Source organism: Xiphophorus couchianus, chromosome 22 (genome assembly GCF_001444195.1).
Source record: "Xiphophorus couchianus chromosome 22, X_couchianus-1.0, whole genome shotgun sequence".
NCBI lineage: Eukaryota > Metazoa > Chordata > Actinopteri > Cyprinodontiformes > Poeciliidae > Xiphophorus > Xiphophorus couchianus.
This window is the reverse complement of record NC_040249.1, coordinates 18,340,076-18,367,907: the sequence shown is the minus strand read 5'-3', so window position 1 is coordinate 18,367,907 and position 27,832 is coordinate 18,340,076. Positions and strand designations below refer to the sequence as shown.

Sequence of the window (27,832 nt, the reverse complement as noted above, 5' to 3'; positions counted from 1 at the left end):
TGAAAGAGAGCAATTAAATGTAAGACGAGGGTCAGATCAGAGTGTTTTGTGCATTACAACGGCCTCAATGTTTTTAAAAGCTGTACAGCAGTTTCAGACGTTCCTTCATGTGTGTTTGATTTAGAAATGGACTTTACAGCCATCAGGAGCTGAACTGGGCTGCTATTCTCTCGCTCTTTCCAGTTGTCACATATCCTTCATCAGCAAGCAACCATGTGCCTCCTCCCATCACCATTTCTGGCCATGTCACACTTTTCTAGGGCATATTTTGATAAAATTGTAAATATTTTATTAGCCGTAGTCTTTCCTGTCTATTTTATCTATATATTTATTTCTTTTGCAGTTTTTTGACTCAACATCAACTCATCTTCTTCCTTATCCAACTAATTGCTCCTTTCTATCAGTTGGTGCTCTAAGCTACGTTTGCATTAACCCAGGCTTTCTACAAAAAAAAAAAAAAAAAATCAAACCTTCCTCTTGCCTCAGTTTCTCCTAATGCACAAAGCTAATTTTTTTCCCCCCCAACTACTTTTGATTCGATGTGATTTAAGTTGCATCCATGATTTAACAGTGTTGAGCATAGCATAGTAAATAAAGAGTGTCAGGTCAATTTCATGTAATTCATAGTTTATTTTCTCAGTCTGAGATTTACTAGTATCACATATTACTCAGATTTTACTTTGGTTATCTGTTAGACTTCCTTCAAATTAGATTAAAATCACACCATAAACTTAAAATAGAGATGCAGTGTGTGTGAAAGACGGCTGTAAAAACATGAACGCTCTTATTTTTAAATAATTTGTTTCCTATACATATACCTAGTCTCCCCTGCTGTGTGAAAGGCTCATCTATTGTAATAACATCAGTCAGAGTGGAATCAGACTGGACCCTCATCATCTGGCACAGCGAGTCCGTTGAAACAACTATCAGAACAATCTGCAATTACCTGACCCAGTTTCATTTCTCTTTTTCCTTCACCCCTCTTGCCCTTTCCCTCCCTCCACCAGACTGGCGATAAAAACTCAAGCCACTCTAGTAGCAACACTCTTTCAAGCAACGCCTCCAGCAACAGCGATGATAAGCACTTTGGCTCTGGAGACCTGATGGACCCGGAGATGCTGGGCCTCACCTACATCAAAGGCGCCTCCACAGACAGCGGCATAGACACGAATCCCTGCATGCCCCCCGGAGCCCGGATGTTGCTGCAGGGAAGGGTTGGGGAACAGGGACACCCCTGGGTCTCTGAGCACCACGAGGACGAAATGACAGAAGAGGATCATGGGAAACTATACTTGCAGCAAGGCTTCGCTTCAGCCATCATGGGTAGTCACGTGACAGAGGGCAGCATTGGAGACCTCAGCGAGATTTCGTCTCATTCAAGGTACAATACAGATGAAGGTTAATGCTTTAATTTCTGCCTAATGGCAGGCAAACTTTACAACAACAATGTTTTTCTGGGTTTGTGGAAGCATTGTAACAAAACACTGATGACGTTTAACGCCTTGAAGTTTGAAGTTGTTTCCCTCACGTTCACAAAATGTCAATTAAACTAACAAAAAAGATCATTTGCCTTGGCCCAGCCTTGAAAATCATCAAATGGAGACGGGGAATTCCTCCACCATATGACTGGAATAATAAAGGCAAATGAAAGGTTGAACACTTTTGTATTTTCAAAATCATTTATATTCAATTGACTTTTATATTGCACAACAGGTCCGCTTCACGTCAAGAAACGGTAGTATTACAATATATATCCAACTGCATCCAGTTTAGTTTGACCCAATAATGCATCACAGTAAAACCCATCCTATTTAGTGCTGTTTATTTAGCAGCAATGGCTGAAGGGCCTTTCTAAAAAGGAGTCACAGCTAGTCACAGAATGGCTGAAACAGGAATACTTTCTGTAGGAAAGAAAAGCAGAATATTCTGAGGTAATAGGAGCAAGCACTCTACTTTCTTTGTAAAGAGATGCAGAGAAATGTGGATCTTTACTGTCTTACTTAAGAGGAAGCAGCTTCTTAAATAGTCACAGAAGCACCATGTCTACCTTCTGTTAAAATAATAATAAAAAAAAGACAGATCATGAGTCAGTGGTTGCTCTTTAATACTTTTTCATCTTTATTGGTAATTACTTTGCTCTGTGTTTGCTCAATCCTAGCTGGGTCACTGAACTAATTTACGTGTGCTGGAAATTCACACCCTTTATTATGCCACATAGCTCACAGCAAAATCCTCTGTTCTGGACTACATCGGCGCTCGCACACAAACACCACAACCGCCAAACTATCGAGCCCGATACTGGATCTGTTCTGCCAGACACGCAGAATTACGTGCACAACTAATGGTCTGTGTCTGTTCATTGACCTTCTCTTCACCTGGTCGTGCTTAGTGTCTGCTGATCTACCACCCAGCTTATCCAGCTGTGCTGAAGCCAGCGGTGGTCACTGCTCTCCGCCTGAAGCAACGCGGAGGGTAGAAAGGTCTTGTGTGATCCCAGTTCCCATGGCCAGACTGCGGTTCTTGTGAAGAAAAATGGGGGAAGGGTGTTTATATTCACGCTTTACAAAGAATAAAAAGAGGATCTATTGTTTTAACCAGCCATCTAAACTCAGAGCTTTGACTGTTTTCATATTTGGGTTGGTTTAATGTTGAAGTAAGGAAAGAGGAAAAAACTTTGCTTTGAGAACTACTGTAAAATATTCAGTTTTATATAATTTATTCAGGATAAATGCTTTTCAAACCAACCTAACCTTTTGTGGAAAAAGTAGCTACGACTCTTGGCTGCAACAACTGGTGTTTGAGATAACTTGCAATTAATTTGGTTGAATTATTGTCCTGCCGTATAATCCAGCTACGCTTCAATTTAACGTCAGAGGTTCTTCTTTAAGATTTTCTAGTAGAGAGCTGAATTTATGATTTTAACAATTACTGCAAGTTTTCCAAGTCCAAAAGCAGAACCCAACCATCATTTTTTCCTATCAGTAAGAATCTTTTTTAATGAAATGTTCTCAGTTTTATATAGGATACAATAGGACACACCTTCCAAAGAAAACCACACACACATTTGTCTGTCAGTTTAGAGAATACTCTTCTAAAAAGTTCTTGGAATCATGGAAATGACTTTTACTCCAAATGGGAGATGAGCTTTTTTTGATCTCCTGGCAGTGGTTTTGGTCTTGACGTTCTTCTATGGAACCCATCTACACCCATAGATGTTGTTCTTTATGTTTTTGTGATGTCCTTAATAAACTGTCGACAGGCTCCTGAAGTGAATTTGGCGAGGTGGATATTCCTGGTAAAATTCTCCACTGTTCAATGTTTTCTCCATTTGTTAATAATGGCTCCCAACAGGTTGTGCAGGAGTCCTAAATTTTCAGAAATGGCTTTTTAACCCTTTTTCAAATAAAATTTAATTAATTTGTCGTTGGCTTTCTTTAGTTTGGATCACATTACTATATTACTTTTGGAGATTTTTTTTAACTGTGCAGAAATAATACGAGTAATCACATTGTTTCATGATTTAACAAGATGTGTGAACATTTCTACAGCTAGGGCCAGATAGCTTTTTCCCTTAAGTAAATAAAATCAAACCTGGAAATCAGATTTTTTTTTTACTTACCCAGGTTGTCTTTATCTAAAATTAAAACGTGTACAGATGAGCTGTAAGAATGGCAAAAAATATAAACAGGAGAAATCAGAAAGGGAGCAAAAATTGTTTTACAGCACTGCAATTTTTATACTTAAGCTAAATTAAGAGAAAATAAATGAACGTTTGTGGCTGCTTGACCATAATTACATCCAGCCGAAAGGGGCAGGCATTGCTCAGTGACCCTCAGAAATAAAAAGGCTGGAAAATCTCTGGTTTTCACACATTTAGTGAGTGTTCAGCATTCTCGGCAAACAGAAGCAAGCAACCATCATTTCTTTGGACATATTTTAAAGTTTTACAGCTTTGAGGTTGACATCTTTATGTAGTTCATTATTGTCTGACTTTCATTTGAGCAGTCGTAGTGAAAGTCCTTGGCAGCCAAGAGACATGAAATCCTAACTGTCGGCCATCATCATAAATGGAAAATTAATAAAGGGAAAACCCCAGCTGAATGTGGGACTCTGATAATGACGGCATACTTATTTTTAAATTGCTGTGATTTAAAGCATATTCACAAAGCATATGAAGCCATTATGAGTTGGGGAATGTTTCAACCACCCTACTTACAATGATTAGATTTTGTAACAACAGAACAAAGCTGGTGCTGGGGTAATATTTCTGTCAGCAAACAAGTCATTACTTTGACCAACCAATCTTAATTTCAAGGGTGAATTCACCCCAATAACATGATTAGAAACAGTTTTCCGCATACGTAGAAGCGTGTGAGTTGCTTTGCTCGTTATGCTTGGAGACCCATAAATCAGCAGGGGTCAGAGCAGCAGATGTCTGAGGAACCTCTGCATAGCACTGAGAGCAAGTGGAGGAAATGCCTCTTTTGGTTGAATGCACTGAACCATAAATGCGGTCTGTCATTTGATATTTGATGAAATATTGAAAGGACAAAGTTCAGCAGGAAAACGAGCATGACAGACTGGAACTGAGTCATCTCATGAAGTAGGTTAAAGGGGAAGTACTTTATTTGGAGGGGATTATGTCACCCCGGCTGGTTGCAATGCTGACCATTCATGAACCATTGTGAGGTTAGGGCTGGACAATATGGCGGAAAATCTTATTCCAGTTTAACTGTTTCATATCAGTCTATCAATAATTATTTGTTAGATTTTTTGTTTTAAATATCTGAAATACTACCAAACCTGTGGCTTAACCTTTACTGTTTTATCCAAAGTTTTCACACCACACCGTCATTTATTTTTTAGCATATGAGGCACGGTGGAGAAAACTTAACTTGCTGCGGCGTCAGTTACTCAACAAGTTGCTGCTAGTTTACCAAAAAACGATTGAGCGGGTTAGGCTACGTTCACACTGCATGCCTTAATCAACTTATTTTTTGTGAAATCTGATTTCTTTTTTTTCTCTTTTCTTTTTTGGCACATTCATTCACATTTCCAAATATTCAGAAAAATGCAGATTGGATGAATGCAATCTGGCTGTAAACTCGACTCAGGTCAAATTTGAAAAGATCCGATGCGTACCAGATTTAGAACCACATATCCAAGTGACCTGGGTCACATTCTAAAAAGTCCGATTTGTGTTGTTCAGACTGTCATAAAAAATGAATTTGGGTAATTTCAGACTGCAGTGTGAACGTAGCCTTCGTTGATTCCATCAATCTTGCTTACCTGGACCTGAGAGGTCAAGCTAAATCCTTTCCTCTGCCTACATTGACCAGAATGCTGTGCGGTTCTGGATTGGAGTTCATTGAAATTCTTGAATATTCTATCAGACGTATTATTTATTGATACACGTCTATCACAATTTACATTGATAATAATAATACATCAGACATATCTAGCATTTTTAGGGCATTAAAAGACACTTAAATAAATATATTTAATCTATTGTTATTGATTTATTGTCCAGCCCAATCTGAAGTAATAAGAAATCATCCGTTTGACTAATTTCCATACATCTACCAAGTTGTGTTGCAAACATCCATGATTTTTTTTATTGCTAATGCTTCTTTTTTGTTATTATTATCACCATTATTTATGTTTTGTATTTGTTCATTTCATTTCATTCATTGTTTTGGTCATGTTTGAGTTACGTTTTGCTTTATTTTTGCTGTTTGATCAGTGGCTCACACCACTCTGGCAGTCCTCTAGCCCGCGGTGCCAGGTACTGTATGTCCGCTGACTCCTCCAAGGTGTACACCATCCCCCAGACGAGCAGCACAGGGCCAGAACCGGGGCCCAGCTCCGAGGCCTGTGGACAGACACGCACACAGTCCAGCTGCAAGCTCCCAGAGAGCATGAAGACAGCTGATGATGATGATGGTGATGCCCACTGCACTGAGGGACCTCCCAACATATCAGAGTGTGGGTGAGTGTGCGCGAGACAGAAAAGGTCTCAAGAGTGCACGAATGAGGTCATCAAAAAATGAGGACAACGTCACTAAAGCACCTTATTTATGTGGTTTGACTCAATTTTTCACAATTTACCATTTTATTATTCATGCAGAGCTAAATAATTTCCCCTTTTTATATCGTCTTTATCAAGTTAAAAGCCAAAAAGCTTTGGTCACCGTTTGTTTAGAGATGCAGAAACCAATCGAACTATCAATTATTTTATTAATCGATTATTCTGACGATTAATCGGATAGAAACATGGCCACATTTTGCAAATTTTTCTTTTAATCACTTCTGCCTTTTAATATAACATTAACAATACATTAAACGTTTTATTGCCTGAAATGCAGTAACATAGCAGTCCTTTAGTTTACACATGATCATTGTAGATTAATTGAGCAAATTGTTTTGCAATAACCGATAAATAATTGGATATCAAAAGATGCTTCACACGAGATTTATATATATATATAAAAATTTTTTTTACAGAATTTGAATAAAATTAGGTTTCTTGATGAGTTCTGGGTTTTACAGATAAAGAAGTTTTTTACATCTTAAATACAAATGTGCATATTTTGTGTACTGCTCTGAGAATGTTGTTCTTTCAGCAGTTGGTCTTTTTTGAGTCTGTATACTCCAGTTAGCAATTAATCACTTACTAAATTAGCTGACGATTATTTCAATGATCGATTAATCCGATAAATGATTTCAGCCCTTTTTTATGAATTAATTCTGATTTAAAACAGCAACTGGTAAGTTATGAGCTGGTTGGTAAGCTGTTACAAATAAAAGCAAACAGCTTATTGTATATATTTTCTTGTAAAATCTTAAGGACAGGATATTCTGCAACCGTGGCATTTTTGCATTGGCCTTGCCTATTTCTTTTACAAATTCATGCATTGGTTGAAAATAAGAACTTTTTTTAGCACAATCCTTAAGACAGAACTAAAGTGCCATGAAGAAATGTTTAATACAAAGTGTAAGTTATGGTATTTAAGGCTCAGTGCCTGTGATTATTTCTGCCTGTTAGCACCAGGTGTGAAGCATGCTGTTGGACCAGCTTCCTTTCAGACCCTCTGAATTGTCTTTCCCATTCAGAGCTTATAAACTGGCCTTGATTGAAGCCGACAGCCACAAAATAAATAAGCTCAATGAAGCTGCTGACATAATACACTTGACACATGTCACATGTCGTTATTGATCACTCATCTGATCTCGGATCCCTGAGGATTGCGTTGCTGGGTCTCTGACAGATCAGTCTCTCTGCTGCGAGCCAAGCAATGATCTGTCACACCCTCCACAGAGCAGCGACCAGAGAAACGTATGCAGTCGTTTAGAAAAGTTGAGAAAGTCCTCTTTCTCTTTAGATGTTGTATGAGGATTGATGACTGACAGCATCTCCCTGATAATTAAATGGCCCGCTGCAGGGAGGGTTAGATGTATGTAAGTAGTCGTTTGAGGGTGTTAGAGACAGCTCTGGGCATGTTTTGGAAGAGCGAAAGCGATATCTGCCCTCGAAGAAACTCCCAGCTTCGGCTTCCGAGTAATCCAATTGAGGCTGTGAAATTTGCTGTGTGATTGATCGCGTGCACTGAAGCCGTCTTCTGCCGACTTATGAAAAAGCTCCGTAATTCATTTACCCTCCCCACTGCTTGTTTATATATTCCTGCCGTTTTATTTCTTCTTACATAACAGTGTCTCATGATAAATGGCCTAATATTACTCACAGATATTGCTCTAACGTAATGAAGTTTCTCTTCCTCTCTTTGTGAAGTTTTCCCATTTGACCTAACACTGTATGAAATGCAGGATCTGTTTTAATGCTTCTAATCCCAGGCTGCTTCTGATTCTTGTTTCAGAGGAGCGGAGAGCTTGTTAGCCTTCCTTCTCAAAATGCTGTCTGAGCGCTCCAGGTACACTGTTATAGTCGAACCCAGTGGCCCTGATCTAACCCAGCCTGCTCCCTTGCACACCATCATAACCCCCTCCACCCCCCTTTGTTCTAGACCATCACACAACTTGAATGTCATGACCAGTCTCAAGTGCCGGTCCTGTCAACATGTGACACATTCAAGGGGCAACCAACTGTGTATCTGTAGCTGTGACATTTCTGCAGTTTCTTCCACACAACCTCACTCTTACTGTAACTGCAGTTTAGCTATAGAATAAGATTTCAGTAAAATGTAGGCAGAATGTCTTGAGAGTTTTAGCATCAGGCTATAGCAATGTTTGCCATTTTTGTTTTTTTCACATTTCAACCTAGAGCTGGACAGTATGGCTGAAAAACATACAATATACGCTATTCATATCAGTCAATATCGATAATTATTGATTAGTTTTTTTGTTTCAAATATCTGAAATACTACCAAACAGGTGGCGTGACCTTTCCAGTTTTATCCAGTTTTGACTCAATGCATTAGTGTTTATTTTTAAGCAGTTATGAGGCAAGATGGCGAAACCTGAAACTGCTGCTACGCAAGTTATGGCGCGTTCACACCAAAAGCGTTTTGAGCGTCAGGCGCGTCTGGTTTACATTCACAGTTTATGTGGAGGCGCGTTTTGAGCGTTTGATGCGTCAAGAGCATCCAACGTGTCCAGTGGAAAACAATGGCTAGAGCTGAGGCATCTGATGCTCCCTCGATGCGCCTCCACATAGATTTTGATTATAAACCAGATTCGCAAAACGCCAGGTGTAGACCAAAATGTAAAGCACCTGCATTTAAAGTGTAAACGCGTCGAACTGGAAGCGTCAGACGCGTTTTTGACACGCGTAACGCTTTTGGTGTGAACGCACCATTGCTCAAGTGGTGAGTTGCTAGGTAACCAAAGAGTGAGTGAGTGAGTTAATGCCACCAACCTAGCTTAGCTGGCAGTGAGAGGTTGAGCAACTAGAACCCTTCGTCTACCTACATTCCCCAGAATGCTGAGATGTTCAGAGAATGTATTGAATATTCTGTCAGACGTATTACTTTGACTTATTGTCCAACCTTACTCTAGATATGTAGAGCTGATAAAAACACACCCAAAAGTGATGTGTGGTATTGGATGATAAGTTGGTTCTACAAATGATAGGGAGGCTGAATACATAACAAACACATTCATTAAAAAAAAATCTATTTAAAGTTTTGCCTTTTTGTATTCATTTAATTTACTATCACATGAAGTCCATGTAACATGGAAGTATTTACTACACCGAGCTACATAAAGCAGTGCGACTCTGAGAAATAGTGTCACTTCGTCGCCAGCCTGTCCTATCGTCTAGTCGTCTGAACCGATATCCCCACGGCCATGTAACACCCTGCCAACAGCACTCAGAGTGTCGCGGACAGGCTGCTCATTTAAAGCAGAGCTCACACCGCCACACGACTTCACCAGCCAGGTTGGTCACATCCGCCATGCCCTGTGCCCTCCTCTCTTAACACCCAATACCCCTGCAATCAGAATCATTTAGACGTCCTCAAACAAAACCTGCTGAGAACCAGTTCCAGGACAACATGTCACCTCTTCAGAATCCGTCTCCAATCCCTGCATAGCGACTTTTATGTCTTCCCTCGTTGTCGTTGTTGTTGTTGTGTTGAGCACTCCTTTGGTCTGTGATGGTCTCTGTTCGAAATGCTTGTTTTTGTTCCTGCCCCTCACAGTGCTTGGCTGCACTCGTCGCAGTCTCTTTATTCGTGGATTTGGCACACCGGTGTTGGACAAGGTGTTAGTGGAAATAAACCCCCTCACTCCCTGACGTCTCTCCCTCCCTGCTGCCCCATATGTAACTGACTAGCATGGAGATTCCTGATGTTGGCATGCCAAGATGAATCCATCACTTGGACCACGTTTTTCTTTGTTCAGCCGGTATTCCAAAAGTAGCTGGGGGCTCCTTCACAGGATGTGGTTCTGGTAACCCTGGTTATGAAATCTGGTCTTCTTTGTTCTTGATATGATTTGCAGGCAACTGTACGCGCAGGAGGCAGCGTGCCGGCTCCAGCCTGCAGAGCACAATGGAAAATCCCTGCAGAGGCTGTCAAAAGAGGAATTTCGAAAGATGTTGCTGCCAGACAGCCCTCCAGGAGAAGACAGGAGCCGGAAGGTGAGGTCATTGAGCTGAATGAAAGAATGATTGCTTGATGCATAAAAAGTGCAACTAAATAAATTTTTATATCAATGCAAAAACACTAAAATCTTACCAAGTACTTTAAGTCTAGTTTCCAGTGCAAATATCTTAGTACACTTGAAATAATACAAAACTAACTTTTCAGGAGCTTGTTTTAAGTAAACAATTCCTTAATATTGATTTTAAAAATAGTTTAACTAGGAGATTATTTCAATTATAACAAGACATTTTTTTCCATATTGTAAGTGAAATAATCTCCCAGTTGAACTGTTCAGTATATGCCTTTGAATCTCTGCATTTACAATTCTTTTCAGGTGGATTGTCTCTGTTACTCTTGCTAACTTTTTCTTGCAGTTTTTCCTTTCACTGAATTTTCCATCGAAATGCTTGGGTACAACTTGCTGTGAACAGCCAATCTTTTTAGCGATGCCCTTTTATTCTTTTAGCTGTCACCATTATTGTGTAAGCCATAACATCACTTTTTTTTTTTTTTTTTGGAAAACTGGTTTTCCTTAGTTGTTAGTCAAACCTTAAATATTGTATAAATTCATTATACACAGAGTGGTGCTTTTCAAGTCTTAATTTTGATATCAAAAGTCTAAAAGTTGGTTTCTATGAACATTTTTATATTATAACTTCACCAAAAACAACTTTTAATTCAGAACTTTCAGAAATTATCTTTGGATTGATGCAGTAAAAGACCAACGATTGAGTGAATCAACTGTAGAGTGCCTGGACATACCTTTCAGTAAGCCATCATTTCTCTTAAAAATCTATTTTTAATGGGGTGAAGTAATATCCTACTTTCTGGGAAACACAACTTTAGATGTTCCTGACCTTCAAAATTAACATACTTGAAATGTATCACTATCACTGTGTAGTGAATTTATATAAATGTTTTGAACTGAAGAACTGCATTAAATGAACTTTTTAATGATTCCTAGTTTATTGGGATTCACCTGTTTATTGCAGATGTACTCTGATTACAGAATATTTAATATTCTGCTCCTCTTTATAAAGCTATTGTCTTATCATAATAAGTTTAGATGATGATATGAGGGCGGACCCGGAGCAGATACTTTCTCCACGTCACAGTAGGAGAAAACATCTGCTTCACAGCTGATGGACCTCTGTCCTGCTGACCCCTGTGTGACCCCTGACTCACTCAGCGTTAGGTTAACCTAATTCCAAAAGGAGCCTGAGTTTACACAGTTGGGATATTGTTATTAAGGACAGGAAGTTGCAGAAAGATGTTTGATGTTCCTCAGAACAATTAATTGTATCCCGAGTTCCCCAGTGCCTCAACACTCATCCATTATCGACCAGGATGAGACCCTGGAGACGTTCAAATGGGTTCTGTTGGATGCCGGTCATTTTTAATACAAAGGCAGCCAGCAGTGTCCTCTGGCACAGCCAAGCATGTCCCTCACATGAATCGGTTGAGTGCGCAGCACTTGTTTGCAGTTTTGAATCCCTTTGGCTTACTTCTAAAAGAACCAAGCTGTTTTAACACAGTTTCAATAACGAGAGAAACAAACACCTTGATTTGAATATGTTTTGTTTACAACCAAGAAGTAGAGCAGCCAGAGACCCAGAGGACGCAGCCAGCTGGTTTGTTACTATAATCGCCCTCTCCAGTCTGATAACACAGAGCATGGAAAAACAATTGAAGAGCGAGAAGTATCATGGGGAGCCCGATGCCAAGCATTCCTATCAGACTTGCATATGGTCCCAAATAAGACACACTGCAGGGTGGGTACATGAAAGAGTTAAATCATGAAAACGACAAAGCTGGAAGCTCCTCATGTCACGCTACCTCCAGAGGAGGGAACAGTACCTGAAAATTGTACTCAAGTAAAAGTAGCACTACTTCAACATATTTTTACTCAAATAAAAGTGAAAGGTATCCATCCGAGAAATTAGTCAAGATTAAAGAAAGGTTTTTGGGGAAAAAGGCGACACAAATACTAAGTAAACTAAAAATTTAATATCTAAAAATGATGTCATCAAATGGACCAAAAGTTATGTGAAAATTTTAAGGATCAAAATATAAGTAACTTAATTATAAAATACATACATACATATATATATATATATATATATATATATATATATATAGAGAGAGAGAGAGAGAGAGAGTGTTCTTTGGTCCACAAGTTCTTTTAACTTCACGATTTTGTTCCACTCTAGGCTAGCGTAACCAGAAATATTACTCAAGAACGTCATAATAAAACTACTCAAGTAAAAGTAAAAACTACAGTTCAATAAAAAGTACATTTTTCTTTAAGTAAATGTAACAAGTTGCTACCCAACTCTGCATACTAGTTAATATTCTAAGTGACCAAGCAGATGATGCAACAAAGCTCAATGTGCCCTCTGACTGTCGCCCAATGCCAGTCTTCGTGCGGACAAGCAGGTGCACAGAGACTTTCCTTGCCAGCCACAACGTCCGACAGACAGCCCATTGTTTGGCTGACGCAAAAGAAAGGCCGTTCGCAGGCTTAGTCTCCTACAACATTCTTCTTTTGAACCTTCGGTGGGAAACAAAAGAAAAGCATCTGAATAGGTGGTTGTCCAAACACATCCTCCCATGTGGCACGTCAAAAAGGGGCCAGCGCCGGTTGCTGCCTTTGTTCGCCGCGAGCTGCAAGTCAGGGTAATCAGGAAAAAGTCTCGGTGGATGTGTCAGAGCTGGCAGTGCTGATAAGAGTGTTGCTGTATAAAGAAATGGTAAGATCTAACAACCCAAAGCTGCCCGAGTCGGTCTTAGTGGACTTAGATGCACCTTTAATAACTGATCATCTGTCAGATTTTTCCACCTTTCAATAGAAGAGTGTCTGTACACTTTTAAAGACTTTTCCATGCAGTGTATTTCACTGATCTGCATATTTATTCAAGACTTAATTCTGCTGTTTTTTGCCCCATACAGAAGCAAGAACCCAGTTTAAAGTTGTTCCGATGTGTGATAACCTTGCGGGGTTTTATCTTGTAAACTTTGAATATGAGAAAAGCGTGTTTGGGATGAAGGAGGCATAAGCATATCTCTGCTTTAAAGACAGACTGAATGTTTGTTAAATTCCCACTGAGGGACTTGTGGGGGATCTCGCTTTGAAATGCAGATGGCTGGGTGTTGGCTTGTGGAGATAGCAGCGCATTGTGGGTTACAGCTGGGAAGAAAGAGGCAGATATTTACCGATCTGTGCAGCTGCTCCGTGTATCATTTGTGGCTGCGTTTGATGTCACTCCTTCTGTATTTACGTAAACTAAATGGGACATTGATGGATGGGATTGGTCGCCGTGGTTTTGTGTGTTTAAACAGGAGATCCTCTGTCACAACTATGACCGCAGTAATGAGACACTACTCTCCCTGCGGTGGTATCCTGTGTAAGTTGTGATGGTGTTAATTTCCTGACCAACGAAGAGTTTTAACATCTTCATTTTGACCTTGGCAGCAGCATGTTTTGGCCTGTAAATGTAGATTTTTTATGCTGGATGACCCTGCAGTTTTATTACCAAACCACTAACTGCAAAGGATTTAAGTCACTAGCTGGCTGTGGATACATTGGTTGACCTGACAGCACATCCTTTAACCTTTTTATTGCACTCATTTTATTCTGTACATTGAGCAACAACAAAAGTCACCCTCAAATAATCAACGATGCACAGATCAATATGGCAGAATAAGGTCAGCGGTCTAATTGACCATGATGTAGAGCCCCATACTGCAAGCTATAATGACCGATCTAAAGCACTTCCTTATGCGTTTACTCTGACACATTTAGAGACGGATGATGCACTAACCTGGAGGCTTTTTCTCCAGACAATTTCAACATAGACTAGCCGATCCAGAACGTTCATTATGCCGATTTGTTTGCCTGTTTTACCACTTCATAATTCACTTTATCTGGATTCATTCTCCTTGAGAACATGACCTGTATAACAGAAGTACTTTATTTTTTCTATCATATACACTAAGAATAGATGAGAGAAAACGTTTCTCTCATCTAGAGTGTGGTAAGGTTCTTTCCGCCGTTATACAAATCTTTGTAACAGCAAACAAGAAGTAATTTTAGATTTTTCTTCCACCTTTTCTTATTCTGTTAAACCGATATGTTACAAGGAAAAATATAAAAGAAATGAAAAACACTCAAATGTAATACTTTGTCAAACAACCTTTCAAATAAGAGGTTTTCAAAGATCAAAATAATCTAATTTTACAAAAATATCAGTCAGCAGATGGGCACAAAAAATTGGTAACACTTTATTTGATAGGGTGTGCATAAGACGGACATGACACTGTCATAATCATGAATTGTCGTTCAGTAAATAATGACACTTTTAATGCTAAGTTGACCATTTTAATTGACTTTTTATACAAGTTTTAAAGCAACTTTGCATTAAAAGTGTCATTATTTATCAAATGACACTTCATGACAGCATTCATAAAGACTCCTTTGTGTTCATGACAGGTGTAATGTCACGTTTATAACAGTGTCCTGTCAGTCTTATGCACACCCCATCAAATACAGTGTTGCCAAAAAATCTAGTAAGGTGTAGCGCTAAAAGACAGAATCAAGCAGGAGAGATTAGCCAGAAATGTTTGTCCACCAGTCTGAGTTCAACCTAACAGGTATCAAGCTTCTTTACTGACTAACAGTTTTGCATCATTCTTCTGATCATATCTTTGAATTTAGATGCAATTAGGCTTTGCTTAAGAGCTCGATCTTTTACGAAATGAAAATAAAAGTCTTTGGACTTGTTAGGGATTTCCTCTCTGCTGTCTGCAGCTTCTCACATTAAGCTCAGTGACCAGTGGTTGCCACAGGGGAGTGACCTCTGTCACCACCTCCACCGGCCTTGTCCCCTGTGTTTCCCACTCTGTCAGACACTCTCCAGCTGTGCTCAATCAGTCGCATTTTCCTGAGAGCAAAGGCTGTAATTGATTCCTGACACAGCTCCCTGATGTCACTGCCTCACCCTCCCAGCTGACTTCTGTTGTAATCCCGCTGTGCCCAAGAAAGTCAAAGGATGTCAGTGGTGCATGCAACAGGGGGGGATTTTCCAGTACTTGCTCTTTTTTTTTCTTGTTACAACTATGTACAGATGAATTCTTCTCCTTTTCCTGCAGGTGTTGGCACCTGGCAGTTTGTCACCGAGACGCTCGCTCTACCGGACGCTGTCGGACGAGAGCGTGTGCAGCAACAGAAAGGCTTCGTCCTACGCCAGCTCACACAGTTCCATGCTCGAGCAAGCCATGCCCAACGACATCCTGTTCAGCACCACGCCACCTTACCACAGCACGCTGCCTCCTCGCATGGTCCACAACCAGGGAGCGTCCAACCTGCGCAGTGAGTGCTAACACACCGCAAAGTGTTTCCACATTCTGTCTCGTTGCAACTACAAACTTAAGAGTATTTACTGGGTTTCGTGCAATACAAAAACACTACAAACTTTGGTTTTCTACTTTGTTGTACAAATAAAAATCAGAATGTGGCATTCATTTGTACTCTCTACCCCCTGAAGTGTCTTAATTAGTAAATGGAGTCCACCTGTGTGTAATTTCATGTATAGATCCAGCTGTTCTGTGGAGACCGCAGAGGCTTTGTTGGAAAGCTTTAGTGAACAAACACCATCATGAAGACGTGCACTACAAAAACGCAAAGTTTTACCAAGTATTTTGGTCTAGTTTCTAATGAAAACATCTGACGACACTTGAAATAAAACAAAACTAACTTATAAATAACTTTTTAGTAAGATATAGGAGCTTGTTTTAAGTTAATACTTTAGTAGATGATAAAGTGCTAGTTCAACTGACAGATTATTTTACTTAACTGGATAAATTCCTTGTTATAAAAACACTAATCTAGACATTTGTTTTATCATTATTAAGGAATTACTAACGTAAAACAAGCTCTCATATCTTGCTAAAAAAGTTACTAACAAGTTAGTTTTGTCTTAATTCCAGTGTAGTAAAAGACTTACATTGCAGACTAAACCCAAAATACTTTTAAGATTTTGTGTTTTTACAGTGTAGGATCACAGGGAGAAATTTGTCTTGAAGTTTAAAGCGAATTTAGTTTATATTCCAAGCTTTGAACATCTCACAGAGGTCTGTTTGATGCATCTAAAAGTAAAAACAAAAAATAACTGTATCAGCGCAACGTCCGCCTAAACTGAAAGGCGTTTGAGGAGAGCGTTAATCAGAAAACAGCTAAGAGTTTCATGATAATTCTGGTTGTTTAAAGCTGTTAGTCATTCTTTCTTTTATGGAAGAGTGGCACAAAGAAAACTATTGTTGAAGGAAAGTCTTTAAAGTTTGCCACAAGCCATATAGTTAACACTGCAAACCTGTCGTCAAAATGCCTTGCATGTAAAACTCTTCTGTGGCTAAAAGGTAGCAATCAATAAATCTAAGAGGAAGTTTACACAAACATAACTATGTTATGTTTACACAAAGAACTGCAAAAGGATGAAATATAACATCATAAAAAAACCACAAAACAGTAAAAATAAGGCTTGAGGTCATCAAATTGTTTGTAAAAAATTCTTCTCAGATAATGAGATTTTGCTCTGGTCAGATAACAGAAACCAGAAAAAACATTAAATTTTTGCTGAATAAAAGCTGAGCTGTTTATAGAAGCAGAAACCTAAATTGGAAATGTAAAAATAAAGGCCAGACATTAAAGACATGAAAAAATATAAATAATTTATACTTTTTGCTTTATGCAGTTGTGGACCTAATGGCCACAAAGTAAACTTTTCACAACATCCTGAATGCAGACTTACTGTAAAACATAGTGATGGTAGTGTCATGCTGTGGGTACAATGAAACTGATAAAAGTTGAAGGGAAAACAGATGCAGGTAAATTAATTTCTGGAACAAAACCTGCACTTGTAATTGCCCTTAACATATATCCAAAGCTACAATGCCAGGGTTTATATTACTATATGTTCAGTGAAAGTCCATATCTAAATCTAATTGAAAATCTGTGATAAGACTTGCGAATTGATGTTCTGAGTTTATTTTTAAAAAAATGCACATACACTGAAAATTGTGGTTGTAACAGAATAAACTGTAAGGTATACTTTTACAAGGCTCTGCATGGGAATGACGGTTAAACTCCTAGACTAACATGAACTGTGCATTAACAAACACCAGCGAGAATCTGTTTTTGATATAAACACAACTCCAAACGTCTCACAGAGACAGAAGGCTAATAACACTTTCTCATCATGTTGCTCCATGATTATCTCTCCCTCCTTCTGGCACCAGATAAGAGCCAGGATATAGTTACTTGCTTGAAGAGCCACTTGTGCCCAACTGATATCATTAGCACAACTGAACACATTTCAGCAACACTCCTCCATATAGCAAACTAATTGGAAATGGGTGCGGCTGCAAGCTACTCGCACGCTCTCTGCCTCTGCACCTGCTTCAAGCAGACACTTTCCTGACTCTTCAACCCCAAATCCTCTGAATGTAAGGAAGTAAATGACAGGTGTGATGTGTCCCGGTTTTAACATCTCTGACTTGAATGTGCCAGTTTTCCACCCGGGGTTTCACAGTTTCTGTCATACATTATGTTTCATTCGCTCATCATCCCCATCCCTGCCTTCCCTCTCTGTCCCTCTGGTCTCATTTCCATACCGCTCCTCACCTGTCTCTTGCTGCCGCCATTAGGTAGAAAATGGGCTTTGGAAAGATGTTTTTCTCTCCGGCCTGTTCTGGCTGTCAACCTGATGGGTTCCTGATTGTTCTGAAGGATAGTTGAGAACTCAGACTCTCTCTTTTTTCCCTCGCAGAGACGGCCCAATTTGGTAAACAGTGAATCACTCAAGCTCCGAGAAGCTTGGTAAATTGAAAAGAGAATGTCACCTCAAGCTCTCTGTCTCTTCGCTGACTCCTTGTTCAAGCTTTTCTAAATGCCTCTCCGGTGAGCGGGAGTGTGCTAGTTGCATTTTGCGTCTTTCAGGGTTGAGATGCAGATGGAAGGGAGCGGAGATGTTGACTGAAACATGTAGATATTCTCAGAGACAAGTCATTTATCACCCCTCAAACTGCGCCTCTCTTGTGATTTGCAGAGAAGTTGGTTTAATGTGACTTGAACCTCTCACGCTGATGCAAGACGTTCCTCTTAAGAGTGAGCTTTTGCATCCTTTGAGGATTTTCCAGATACATAAATATCCCTTTTTTTTTAGCAGCGATTAATAGTTAACATAAGATCCCAACTTTTCCCCTTCGATGCCCCTCTCTCATTCCCTCCCCTGTCGATGCTTAGCCCTGAACTCAGGCTAGGCTCAGACACTCAACACAATACCTGCCTGTCTCTGCAGGTGAGTTTTGGTTCTCTGACGGCTCCTTGGCGGATAGGTCCAAGTTCAGCGACCCGGGCCTCATGCCCCTCCCAGACACTGCCTCAGGCCTGGACTGGTCTCACCTGGTCGATGCAGCACGGGCCTTTGAAGGTAACCAGCTTGGCTAGAGCTGCTGGCACCTTGTCTAAAACCTTCCTCTTCCTCCAGCCCTGACCTCCCTGATCCCCCCGCTGCTTTGCGCAGTGTGTGTTTGTGTGTCTGTAAGCTGCAAGTGCTCGCTCGCTTGCATGCATTAGATCTTTGTGAGCTGTGTGTTTCTAATGAAATACGTTTATTTCGCAAGTCATGGGCTGAACAATGGCTGTCACTACTGGTGGAAAAGACGATGAAGTGGTAGGAGGAGGATGATGGTGTGGCATGTTTTTAATGACTTATCGAGTGAACAAACTTAATCACATGGGCTTTTAATTGTGTTTCTTATGCAATGGAAACACTGTGATTGCAAAATTGTGTTTTTTTTGGCAGTAGCAGAGTATCGACAAAGTTTTGCACACATTTGTAATGGAAACTCCACTACTGATATCCTTAAGAAATAGAGTCAGGAACAAAAATGTAATTGGTAAATAAGCTAGTTTTTCAGTTCTTTATTTAAAAATATTGATGGAAGGTTGAGTGGAAATAAACTGTGATAAATTACCTGGCCTAATTTGAAAAATTGGCATGCTGCTCAGTTGCCCAGTCCCCTTTTCAGATCTCATTTGTTTTCTCGAGTCCAAAATCGACACAGAAGTCTACCGCAACATTTTAGAGCGCTCCATCCTTTCATTTGCTGACAAGTTTTACAGGGACATTAATTTGCCAGCAGGAATTGATAGAGTACTTGCCTGACCAATAAGCTATACAGAGTATTAGGAGTAAGATGAGAAACACCAGATCTAACAAGGGTTTCCTTAACAGCTAAACAAAACCACAGGCTGATCACCTCCATGCCACTCTGCACTAATGCAGTAATTTGTGTAAAAGGAGCCCTGGCCATATATTTAGGCAGGTAATGTTTAGTAATCCAAACATTTCTTTTTGGTTTCAGTTAACTGTCATAATCATACAAACCACCAGTAATACATGCTTGAAATATATTGAGTGTGTGTAACTGATCCATATATGAGTTTTAATGAGTTTTTCCACATCATGTGCAGCATCATCTGTTTATATATTTTATTATGCTTAATTTTAGCTCTACTGTCATGTCAGTGCATTTCATCTTCCACAAGCATACCATGAGATATTTTTTCTATGTTTGAACTCTGCCTGACCCCGATCTGTGAGCAGACAGCATAGCTTGTGTTCACTCATTTGTCAGTGCGGCGTTTCGCCTTTGGTTCGTTTCCGGCTTCAAAGCATAAAGTCCATCACTTACTGAGGGAGAGGGGGGTACAGCGGAGATGATGAAGAGCTTGACTGACAGCAGTAAGGCTGTTGTCACGCCAGTCAATGCAAGCTAGAGCATCATTCTTAGACATTTAAGCAGCTATGCTATGAGAGCAAGGGATAATGAGGTCAACAAAGATGAAAGACACTCATAATAAATGTTCTGTTGTTTCAAGGTGAAGTAAACTGGTCACAGCTGAGAAGTAAAAGTAAAATTCCTGTGTAACTTTACACAAGAATTTTACTTCCTGTGAAAATTTGATGAAATACCAAAATTTCAAGCAGATATAACTAGGAGGTTCCAAGCCTCCTATGCCCTGTGAACTCCCCTCCTGGTGCATTTTTATTTCACTTTCATCTGTTAACATTAATATTATATAATAACAGGGTATGATGGGCCCAGTGGGCCACTAGGCTTTTCTTGTGCCCCCACCAGGCTAAGCATTGCTTATTTATTTAAGTCTTTTTAAAATGTTTGCATTTTTTAAGCCTTTTCAGGTGTTAATCTTCCACTCTTTCAATAACACATAATTATCCAGGGATATTTTCAAATTTTCTGTCAACTTTAAACATTTTTTAACTCAAAAATACGACGGGCCGCTGGATGAATGCCTGCTCTAGCACCCAACCACCAGGCTTAGCAGGTTTTCTGGGAGAAACCTTGTAATAATATTAATCAGGGTTGTAAATTTCCTGCGATGAAAAAGATACAATTTCAAACTTTCACTGAGGACAGCATGGACATGCAGTCAAGCTATATTATCAATATTGACCCACTAAAATACTAAAATTGTCCAAAAGTTGTCAAATTACAGTGAGATTTGCAAAAATCTGTAAATATGTAGTATGTTTAAATTTTATCTTAATGTGAATTTTTGCCTCTAAGCCACGCAGACTTTGTCCATTTATTACCATATTTCAAAATTGATGTCAGGCCATGACTGAATGTGTACAAAATTGCTTTAGCCAATTTTCCCACCTTCCCACAATATCCTGGGATTCTATAATCTCAGAATTATTTTTTCTTGTAAGGGACTTAAATTTAATCCAACAGTATTTTACTCTAATGGAAATGTTCCTATACACTTTAAATTCTAAACTAGCTAGCAGTAAAGCTTTATTCTGAACATTTTTACACTTCCATACCCGTCACCTAGCAACCCCCGGTGAGGCCTATCCCGTTAAGCTGAGTTCCAGGACATTTGATCAGGTGGTTTTACCGCTGTGTGTCCTGTACAATGGCAGCTGGAAAAGACCAGTGTTTTGTTGTTGATTCACCATCCAGAAACCACTTGCTGCATTCTTGTTGGTTGTGCAGGAGGCTCAACTTCTGCTTTTCAAAGATGCATGACTGTATAATTGGGCATCTGTTTGCAGCCATTTTCACGTGCAAGTGTAAACATTGAGTTCAAGGAGGTTCAGCAGCAGCTAATTTGGATTTAAAGTGACAAGACACCCTAAAACATCTCATTGATGTTTTAGATGTTTTAAAGAAGCTCAAAACAGCAGACTAAAATTTCATTATCTAAGAATTATTTTGTGCAAAAAATGTAATAAACATGTTTTATATAGCATATAAACCTAATCTCCCCTGTTCAAGAAGTCATAATAAGTCACCTTTAGACATGTTTTAAAAAATACTTTAACTCTGCTTCCTTTGCTGTGTTCAGCTAGATAATGCTGCTGAACACAGCTGCAGACAATCGATCGATTTTATGTCTTAAACCTTAAGAAATAAAACTCCCATAGGTGGATTTAGATATTTTGTTTAATCTGAGGAGCATTTCAGGTATTCAGCTTGATCTCCAAAGGACCCCTCTTAGATTTTTGTCTGTTTCAGGCTTTGTACTTTATTCAAGCTGAATATTAATGACAAAAATGGAGCAGTTACAATCAAGTTTTTTGCTCTGTGCTTGGAAATGCTACATGCCTGATCCCCTAATAAAATAACCTTGGCAAATAATTTCCAAATATTTTGATATTCCCCCACAAAGCATCTTTTCTATCCACAGTGGTGTGGTTTCTTTTTCAATCTAATCAGGATGCTCACTAAATCTGGACATCGCCTCATCGCTAAAAGACAGGCGGCATCTCTGCTGTCTGTGAAGACTTTAATCTTTCTGATGCAGCCGTGGAATATGAGGAAGGAATTCATTCATATGGAAATTAGGGCCTGGTCTGTCTTTGCTGCCTCATGTGAGAGAAACCAACTCTGTCCTCATCCAACTTCTGTCTTAAAGTGGATTATCTTTCAGTTGGGGGATAAATTAATGAAAATGCTTACTTCTGGTATGAATATGCAGATTTCCTCATCTTTAGTCTTAAACCAAGGTCTGGAGAAGGACTGGTTTATAGAGAAAAGAGCATTAAGCCTTAAAACTGAGAAATCCCAGAGCGCGCTGTGCCAAGTTTGGGTTTTCCATGTGGCTTTGGCAAAGCTTAAAGGCCTGATATGGCGAAACAAGCATAGTGTTTTACAGTTTCATAGTGGGAGCCAAACAGCTGTCAGAGGAAACTCCAGGGTGGAAACCACTGAAGCAGAACCAAAGGAGAGTGACTAGAAATGCTGGAATTATCTGGATGTAGATTTTAGTAAAGTGGCTTGTAACAATGCTTAAATAAGCTCCATTCGTTGAAGCCATGAATGACTCACTCATCCTGTTAGGAACGCATGCATTCAGTTCACATTGTTCTGCTTTAGCTGCATGTTGGCCGAATGATTCAGGTTTCGTGCTGTGATATCAAAGACGGATTATCTAACCGGTTCTGGTCACCTGTTCTGTTTCCAGACCAGCGCGTGGCATCTTTCTGCACCATGACAGACATGCAGCGGGTGGAGGCTCTGCAGATCTCCAGAGAGCTGACCAGACGGGTGGTGGAGGCGGAGGGAGCAGCGCTAGAAGCAGAGTAGGCATCATTCACAGCACAACAAGCGCACAAACACGCAAACACAACTCCTGGAAGGAGCAAAGAGGGATTTTTGGCTGAAAACACTCAACAGCTGCGCATTAGTACTGTGTGCCTTTTAGAGAAAAGAAAGAGAACTAGAGTAAAACCTAAAGCATATTGTAAAGAGTTTCTCCATTTAGCATGTTTATCTACTGTTGCATCATCTGCAGCTCAGCATATTTCCAAACCAAATACAATCTTGATTAATTAAAGCGTTCCATTATTTATTTTCTTTTTCGGATGTCTTAAAGCTTCTTATTTGCAATAGTTAGTTTCCCAAGAAGTATTTACAAAAGAATAAAGGAAATCTAGTGAGGGCAAGGCACCCAGGCATGCAGCTAAAAGTTGGTGAAGAGAGACTATTATACCAAATTCCAGCAGTAATGTATTACTTAACGGCCACCCAAGTAGAAAGTTGTGACTGCAGATTCTCCCAGCTCCAGTGTGAGCTCATAACACCAAGATTTATATGGATGATTGGTCCAGTTAGGAGGAGGAAGTCGGCAGCTTCAAGACGTTAAACACCAGTGAGCGTACTCAGAAATTTAAAGGCACTCAATGGCAAGCCCAGTCAGCATGTAATTCACCAGAGTGGTGAATATCACATCTGACAAGACTTTAAAAAAAAAGTCTGGCAGCATTCAGATGAATGTTGAATGTGTGACCTTATAGAGTTATTCCTTTGTGTAAAACTAATGGAACGGTGAATGGAAGCAGCTAAAAGTCTAACTTTACTAGACGTAATCAGTACATGTTTTGATGATGTCATCTGTCATGTAAAACAGCCTGAAAGTCCGTCCACAATTTTTTTTTCTCGCATTTTGCCTTAAAATGTCACTTCCATTAGCTACTACACATGCAATATATGTTTAAAGAAATTTTTATTTTTTAGGCTCAGACACTGCAATACACTTATTGTAAAAAAAAAAAAAAAAAAATACTATTGGGGCTCATTAAAAATAAAAATCGTGCTTGAGCAATATTCTTTCATTGGTACAAACATTACTCTTACAAATAGTACTGCCTGACAGTCTGGTAGTTTCGTAGGGTCAAAGGTCGTGTTTTTATAATACTGTCGAACTGAGAAACCTATTTAAGTGTCACAAAGTTCACTCACTTTTCCTGCTCAGTTGTATATTTGAGGAAAGTGGGTGCTTACTCTGTGTGTAACAAACCCTATGTCAACATCCATATATATGCTAATGATGGTTATGATTATTAGAGGTGAGCTCCTGAAGGTTCTTCTACGCTAAGAAGAAATTGTTTTAAAATAATTTATCAGCTTTTATATCATTAGAAAGCAAGATTGTGATTATGTATATTATATTCTTTAAAGATTTTTTGTTTTTCTGAATAAAATACGATGATATTTGCACTTTAAACTTATTCAGAATTAAAGAAAAATGCATCTCTTAAAAGTGTGGGGGGTTTTTTGTTTATTTAAACCAACAGCAGCTCCCCGTCCACACTAACTGGCAAAGTCAACCAGCTGGAGGTCATCCTCAGGCAGCTGCAGCAGGACCTCAGAAAGGTGAGTTGTATTCTTATTCTTAAGCTCTGGCACCTCTGTGCTTTTATTTTTATTTTTTTTATACCAGCAGCTAGTGCATGTCTGTGCCACTCAGGCCGACATGGAGTAATGGAGTAATGCCCTGAGGTCTGCGTAATACATACTCATCCACTTAATTTGATATCCTGTTTCCATTCCTTATTGTGTCCCAGCCCAGTGTTTCCCCACTTCCAGTAGAGTGCTGAGGAAATACACTTCTACCAAAGCGGAGGAAAAAGCTGCTTAGCTACTTTAATGCTTCTCATTTACGCCGCATCGACGAAAGACGGATGTGCTTTTAATAGCGGGGCTTTTATCAGCTCCTTTGTGTGCGTTAGCCTAATTTGCCTCTTGTTCTGGGTGTGTGTGTGTTTTCAGGAGAAGGAGGACAAGGCCATGCTGCAGGAGGAGGTGCAGCACCTGAGACAGGACAACATGCGGCTGCAGGAGGAGAGCCAGACGGCAGCAGCTCAGCTCAGGAAGTTTACAGAGTGGTTCTTTCACACCATTGACAAGAAACCCTGAGCGGCGCAGAGAGGAAAAACAGAGGAAAGACGGAGCAAAAGAAGGCCTTCATCCCTCCTGTACACCCACTCAACTCCCATGTAAGATTCCCAGATAAATCCACAATGAAAACAACATTAAAACGACAACAACGACAAGTATTAAAAGCCCCATACTTAGGATGTTGTGCTGCACTGTGTGAACCCAGATCTGGACTATAGTTTGGGGGAACTCCTCTCTGCTCCTCTTTTTAAAGTTACCGGTCTCTCTTGGGGAACCTCATGGTGTTTTGCTCCGGAGAGGACTTGAGAAAAGTAATCCCAGGGGAAAGGAGCTCCGTTGAGTCCTGGGATCTTCTTACAGAAGTGGAATGTAAAGCTCATTTACTGTAGTCAACATTTAATCTACCTACGTAAATCACGTCGGTCTACTGTACTGTATACTCAGCTGTACTGTATGGGTGAATCTCAATACATTACAACGTTGTGAAAGCTAATTTATTCGCGCAACTTAGATGAATACATTTAAACACACAGGGTGATGTATTTCAAGCATAATTTTTAATTTTGATGTTTATGGGTTACAGAAAATGAAAAAACAGTACTTTCTAAAATTACTAGCTAACGAATTTGCACAAAACTTTGTCAATATTGTGCTGGTGTAAAAAAAAACAACACAACATGATTTTGCAATCATGCAATCAGTAAAACACATGATTACTGTGTTTTCATTAAGTAAGAAATAGAGTTAAAATCAAATGTGAACAAGTTTGTTCACATTATAAGTCATTAAAAAACATGCGGTACCATCCTCCTCCTACCACTATCTGTTGTCTTCTTTGTCTTTTCTGCCTGTGGTAACACTCAGTTGTTGATCCATGCAAAAAAAATATTTTTCAAATATACTAATTTGAATACAGCCAAAAAACCACCTTAACTTTAACTTTTGCCAATTTAATCAAAAACTTAAATTGCCATGTTTCAATCAAGTACATTTATCTTCATAACTCCAGTTTGCACAGTTAAATAGAAACACAGCTATAGACTGTGGAAACTTCATGTGGATTGGCTCCTGTGAAATCACAAAATTTTTCCTTTTATTCAACTTTCCATTAATATGCTTTGATACAGAAGTCTATATTGGGCTTTGTTTTATACTTCCCTCATGGCTGTACTTGTCTCTGTTGATGGTGCAACTCTTTCTACCACACTTTTTCCTTCCACTCAACTTTCCACTAGTATTTTGTATACATCTCTCTTTGAACTGCTAGCTTTTTTGGCAATAGCCTTTACACAACTTGTAAGGGAAGTCAATATCTGTTAGAATGTTAAAAATTTGATTTTCTCAGAAACTGTGAAGTCAAAATTACCAAGATTAATAGAAATATGAGCTTGAAATGATCACTCTGTGTGGTAGATTTATACAATATGAGTTTCCCTGTTCATGATTAAATTACTGAACGACTTTTCTTTTTTTCTAATGTACTGAGAGGCACCTGTATCATTCTGCGCACACTGTCACTCAGCTGTTTCTGCTGCATTGGCCCTCACGGACGTTGGGGGAGCAGAGGGTTTGAGGCGAGAGTCGGAGGGACAGGAATGTACCAGATGAAATAAAGTGATACTGCCTGCCTGCACCAGGAGGAATCCACATATGGTGGGCTTGAAATGTTCAGTGTGTCGACGGGTGGGAGGGGATGAATGTAGCTCAACCGAGACCTTTTATTTTCTCTGAAACTCTCGTTCCCAAAGCTACAGAAGTTCTGAACGTTTGACGTGTTTGTTTTCAATCAACTTTCCTGTTTTTTATTTGTTTTTTTTTCTCCTCTGTGTTGTAACGTAGGTTCACATGGCAGTAATTTTGATGTTTGAAGGTGCTTTCTCCCTCAGCACATATTTGTCAGTAGTTTCCATTCACCGTCACAATGTCCTAGCAATAACAAAGTGGTAGTTACAAAACTGTGTTTTTTATTTTGTTTTTTGGATTTTTGTTTTCTAAAGGAAGTTAGCACAAGTGTGGATAGTTTCTTTTGAGAAGCAGATGTTTTTTTGACATGTATTTATAAAGCTGGAAGAGACTGTGCCTAAAACTGGTTGTAAATGGATTTTTTTCTTTGTTTTTCTCTGTCAGCTCTCTTTTATAAACACATGCCTTGTCTGTGGCTCACTGAGATAAAATCATTTGAGTGTGAGAGTGTGTGTGATTGTAGCAGTATGAGTTCTTATGCAGTGGTTTCTAGAGTATTAGAGCGGACGCCAGTGAACCACACTTACAATGCCAAATGTGTTTATTTCTGTACATAACTGCCACAGAAGTGTCTTGTATTTAACACTATTATTTAAGCTTATTTAACCTAAAGTTGTTTATTTTATGAAGCTTCTTTATTTGTTTTTTTTTTCTGCACTAATGAGAGATAAAGCTCTGTGTATGTTGTAAAGTGTGTTGCTTTGCAGGGCAAAAATACAACAAAAAAATCAAACCAACAACCACAAAACAAATTAATAAGTATATATTTAACTATATAAATAATTTTGGAAATTCCAACATTTGGATGCTGCTAGATGAACAGATCGCTGGTTTGTATGCTTTTAAAAATCTCTCTCCTCCTTACCAGTCTCCTCCCTGGTGTGGGATGTTGGACGCATTTGATTGTTTTCCTGTTTTTTGTTTGTTTTTTATTTTATTTTGTTTTTAATAAATGTAGTTGTAAAAATCAGACCTTTTTCCCATTTGCAGTGTCTTGTTTTCTAATCTAAATTAAGCAATGTTGCATAAGAAAGATCTGAGATTTTTAAAATAAAAAATCTTGCATTAATTCCCACGGTAGACGTGACGTCACTAACTCCAGAACTCCGCCATGACGGAGTCAGAACAACCAATGGACCTTACCAAGCTCCGCCCACAACCAACCCACGTGACCGCAAGTCTCACAAACAAAGCCTGGCGTTTCTATGTAAACATGACTC

The 27,832-nt window shown here is 39.3% G+C and overlaps 1 protein-coding gene across 6 annotated transcripts in view; it reads left to right on the top strand.

Moving 5' to 3' along the window:
* LOC114137938 (signal-induced proliferation-associated 1-like protein 2) overlaps positions 1–27,584 on the top strand; it is a 115,132-nt gene extending 87,548 nt beyond the window's left edge. For 2 of the 6 annotated variants that reach the window (XM_028006813.1, XM_028006812.1), the window contains 9 exons: positions 1,008–1,381; positions 5,744–5,989; positions 7,875–7,928; positions 9,958–10,096; positions 15,249–15,468; positions 18,455–18,586; positions 22,654–22,771; positions 24,266–24,344; positions 24,741–27,584. In XM_028006813.1, coding sequence (XP_027862614.1) covers positions 1,008–1,381; positions 5,744–5,989; positions 7,875–7,928; positions 9,958–10,096; positions 15,249–15,468; positions 18,455–18,586; positions 22,654–22,771; positions 24,266–24,344; positions 24,741–24,887 — 1,509 coding nt within the window. In that variant the 3' untranslated portion in view covers positions 24,888–27,584. The remainder of the gene's footprint in view (positions 1–1,007; positions 1,382–5,743; positions 5,990–7,874; positions 7,929–9,957; positions 10,097–15,248; positions 15,469–18,454; positions 18,587–22,653; positions 22,772–24,265; positions 24,345–24,740) is intronic. The other 4 variants (XM_028006814.1, XM_028006815.1, XM_028006816.1 and 1 more) reach the window with 4 other exon arrangements.
* The last annotated feature ends 248 nt before the right edge of the window (positions 27,585–27,832 follow it).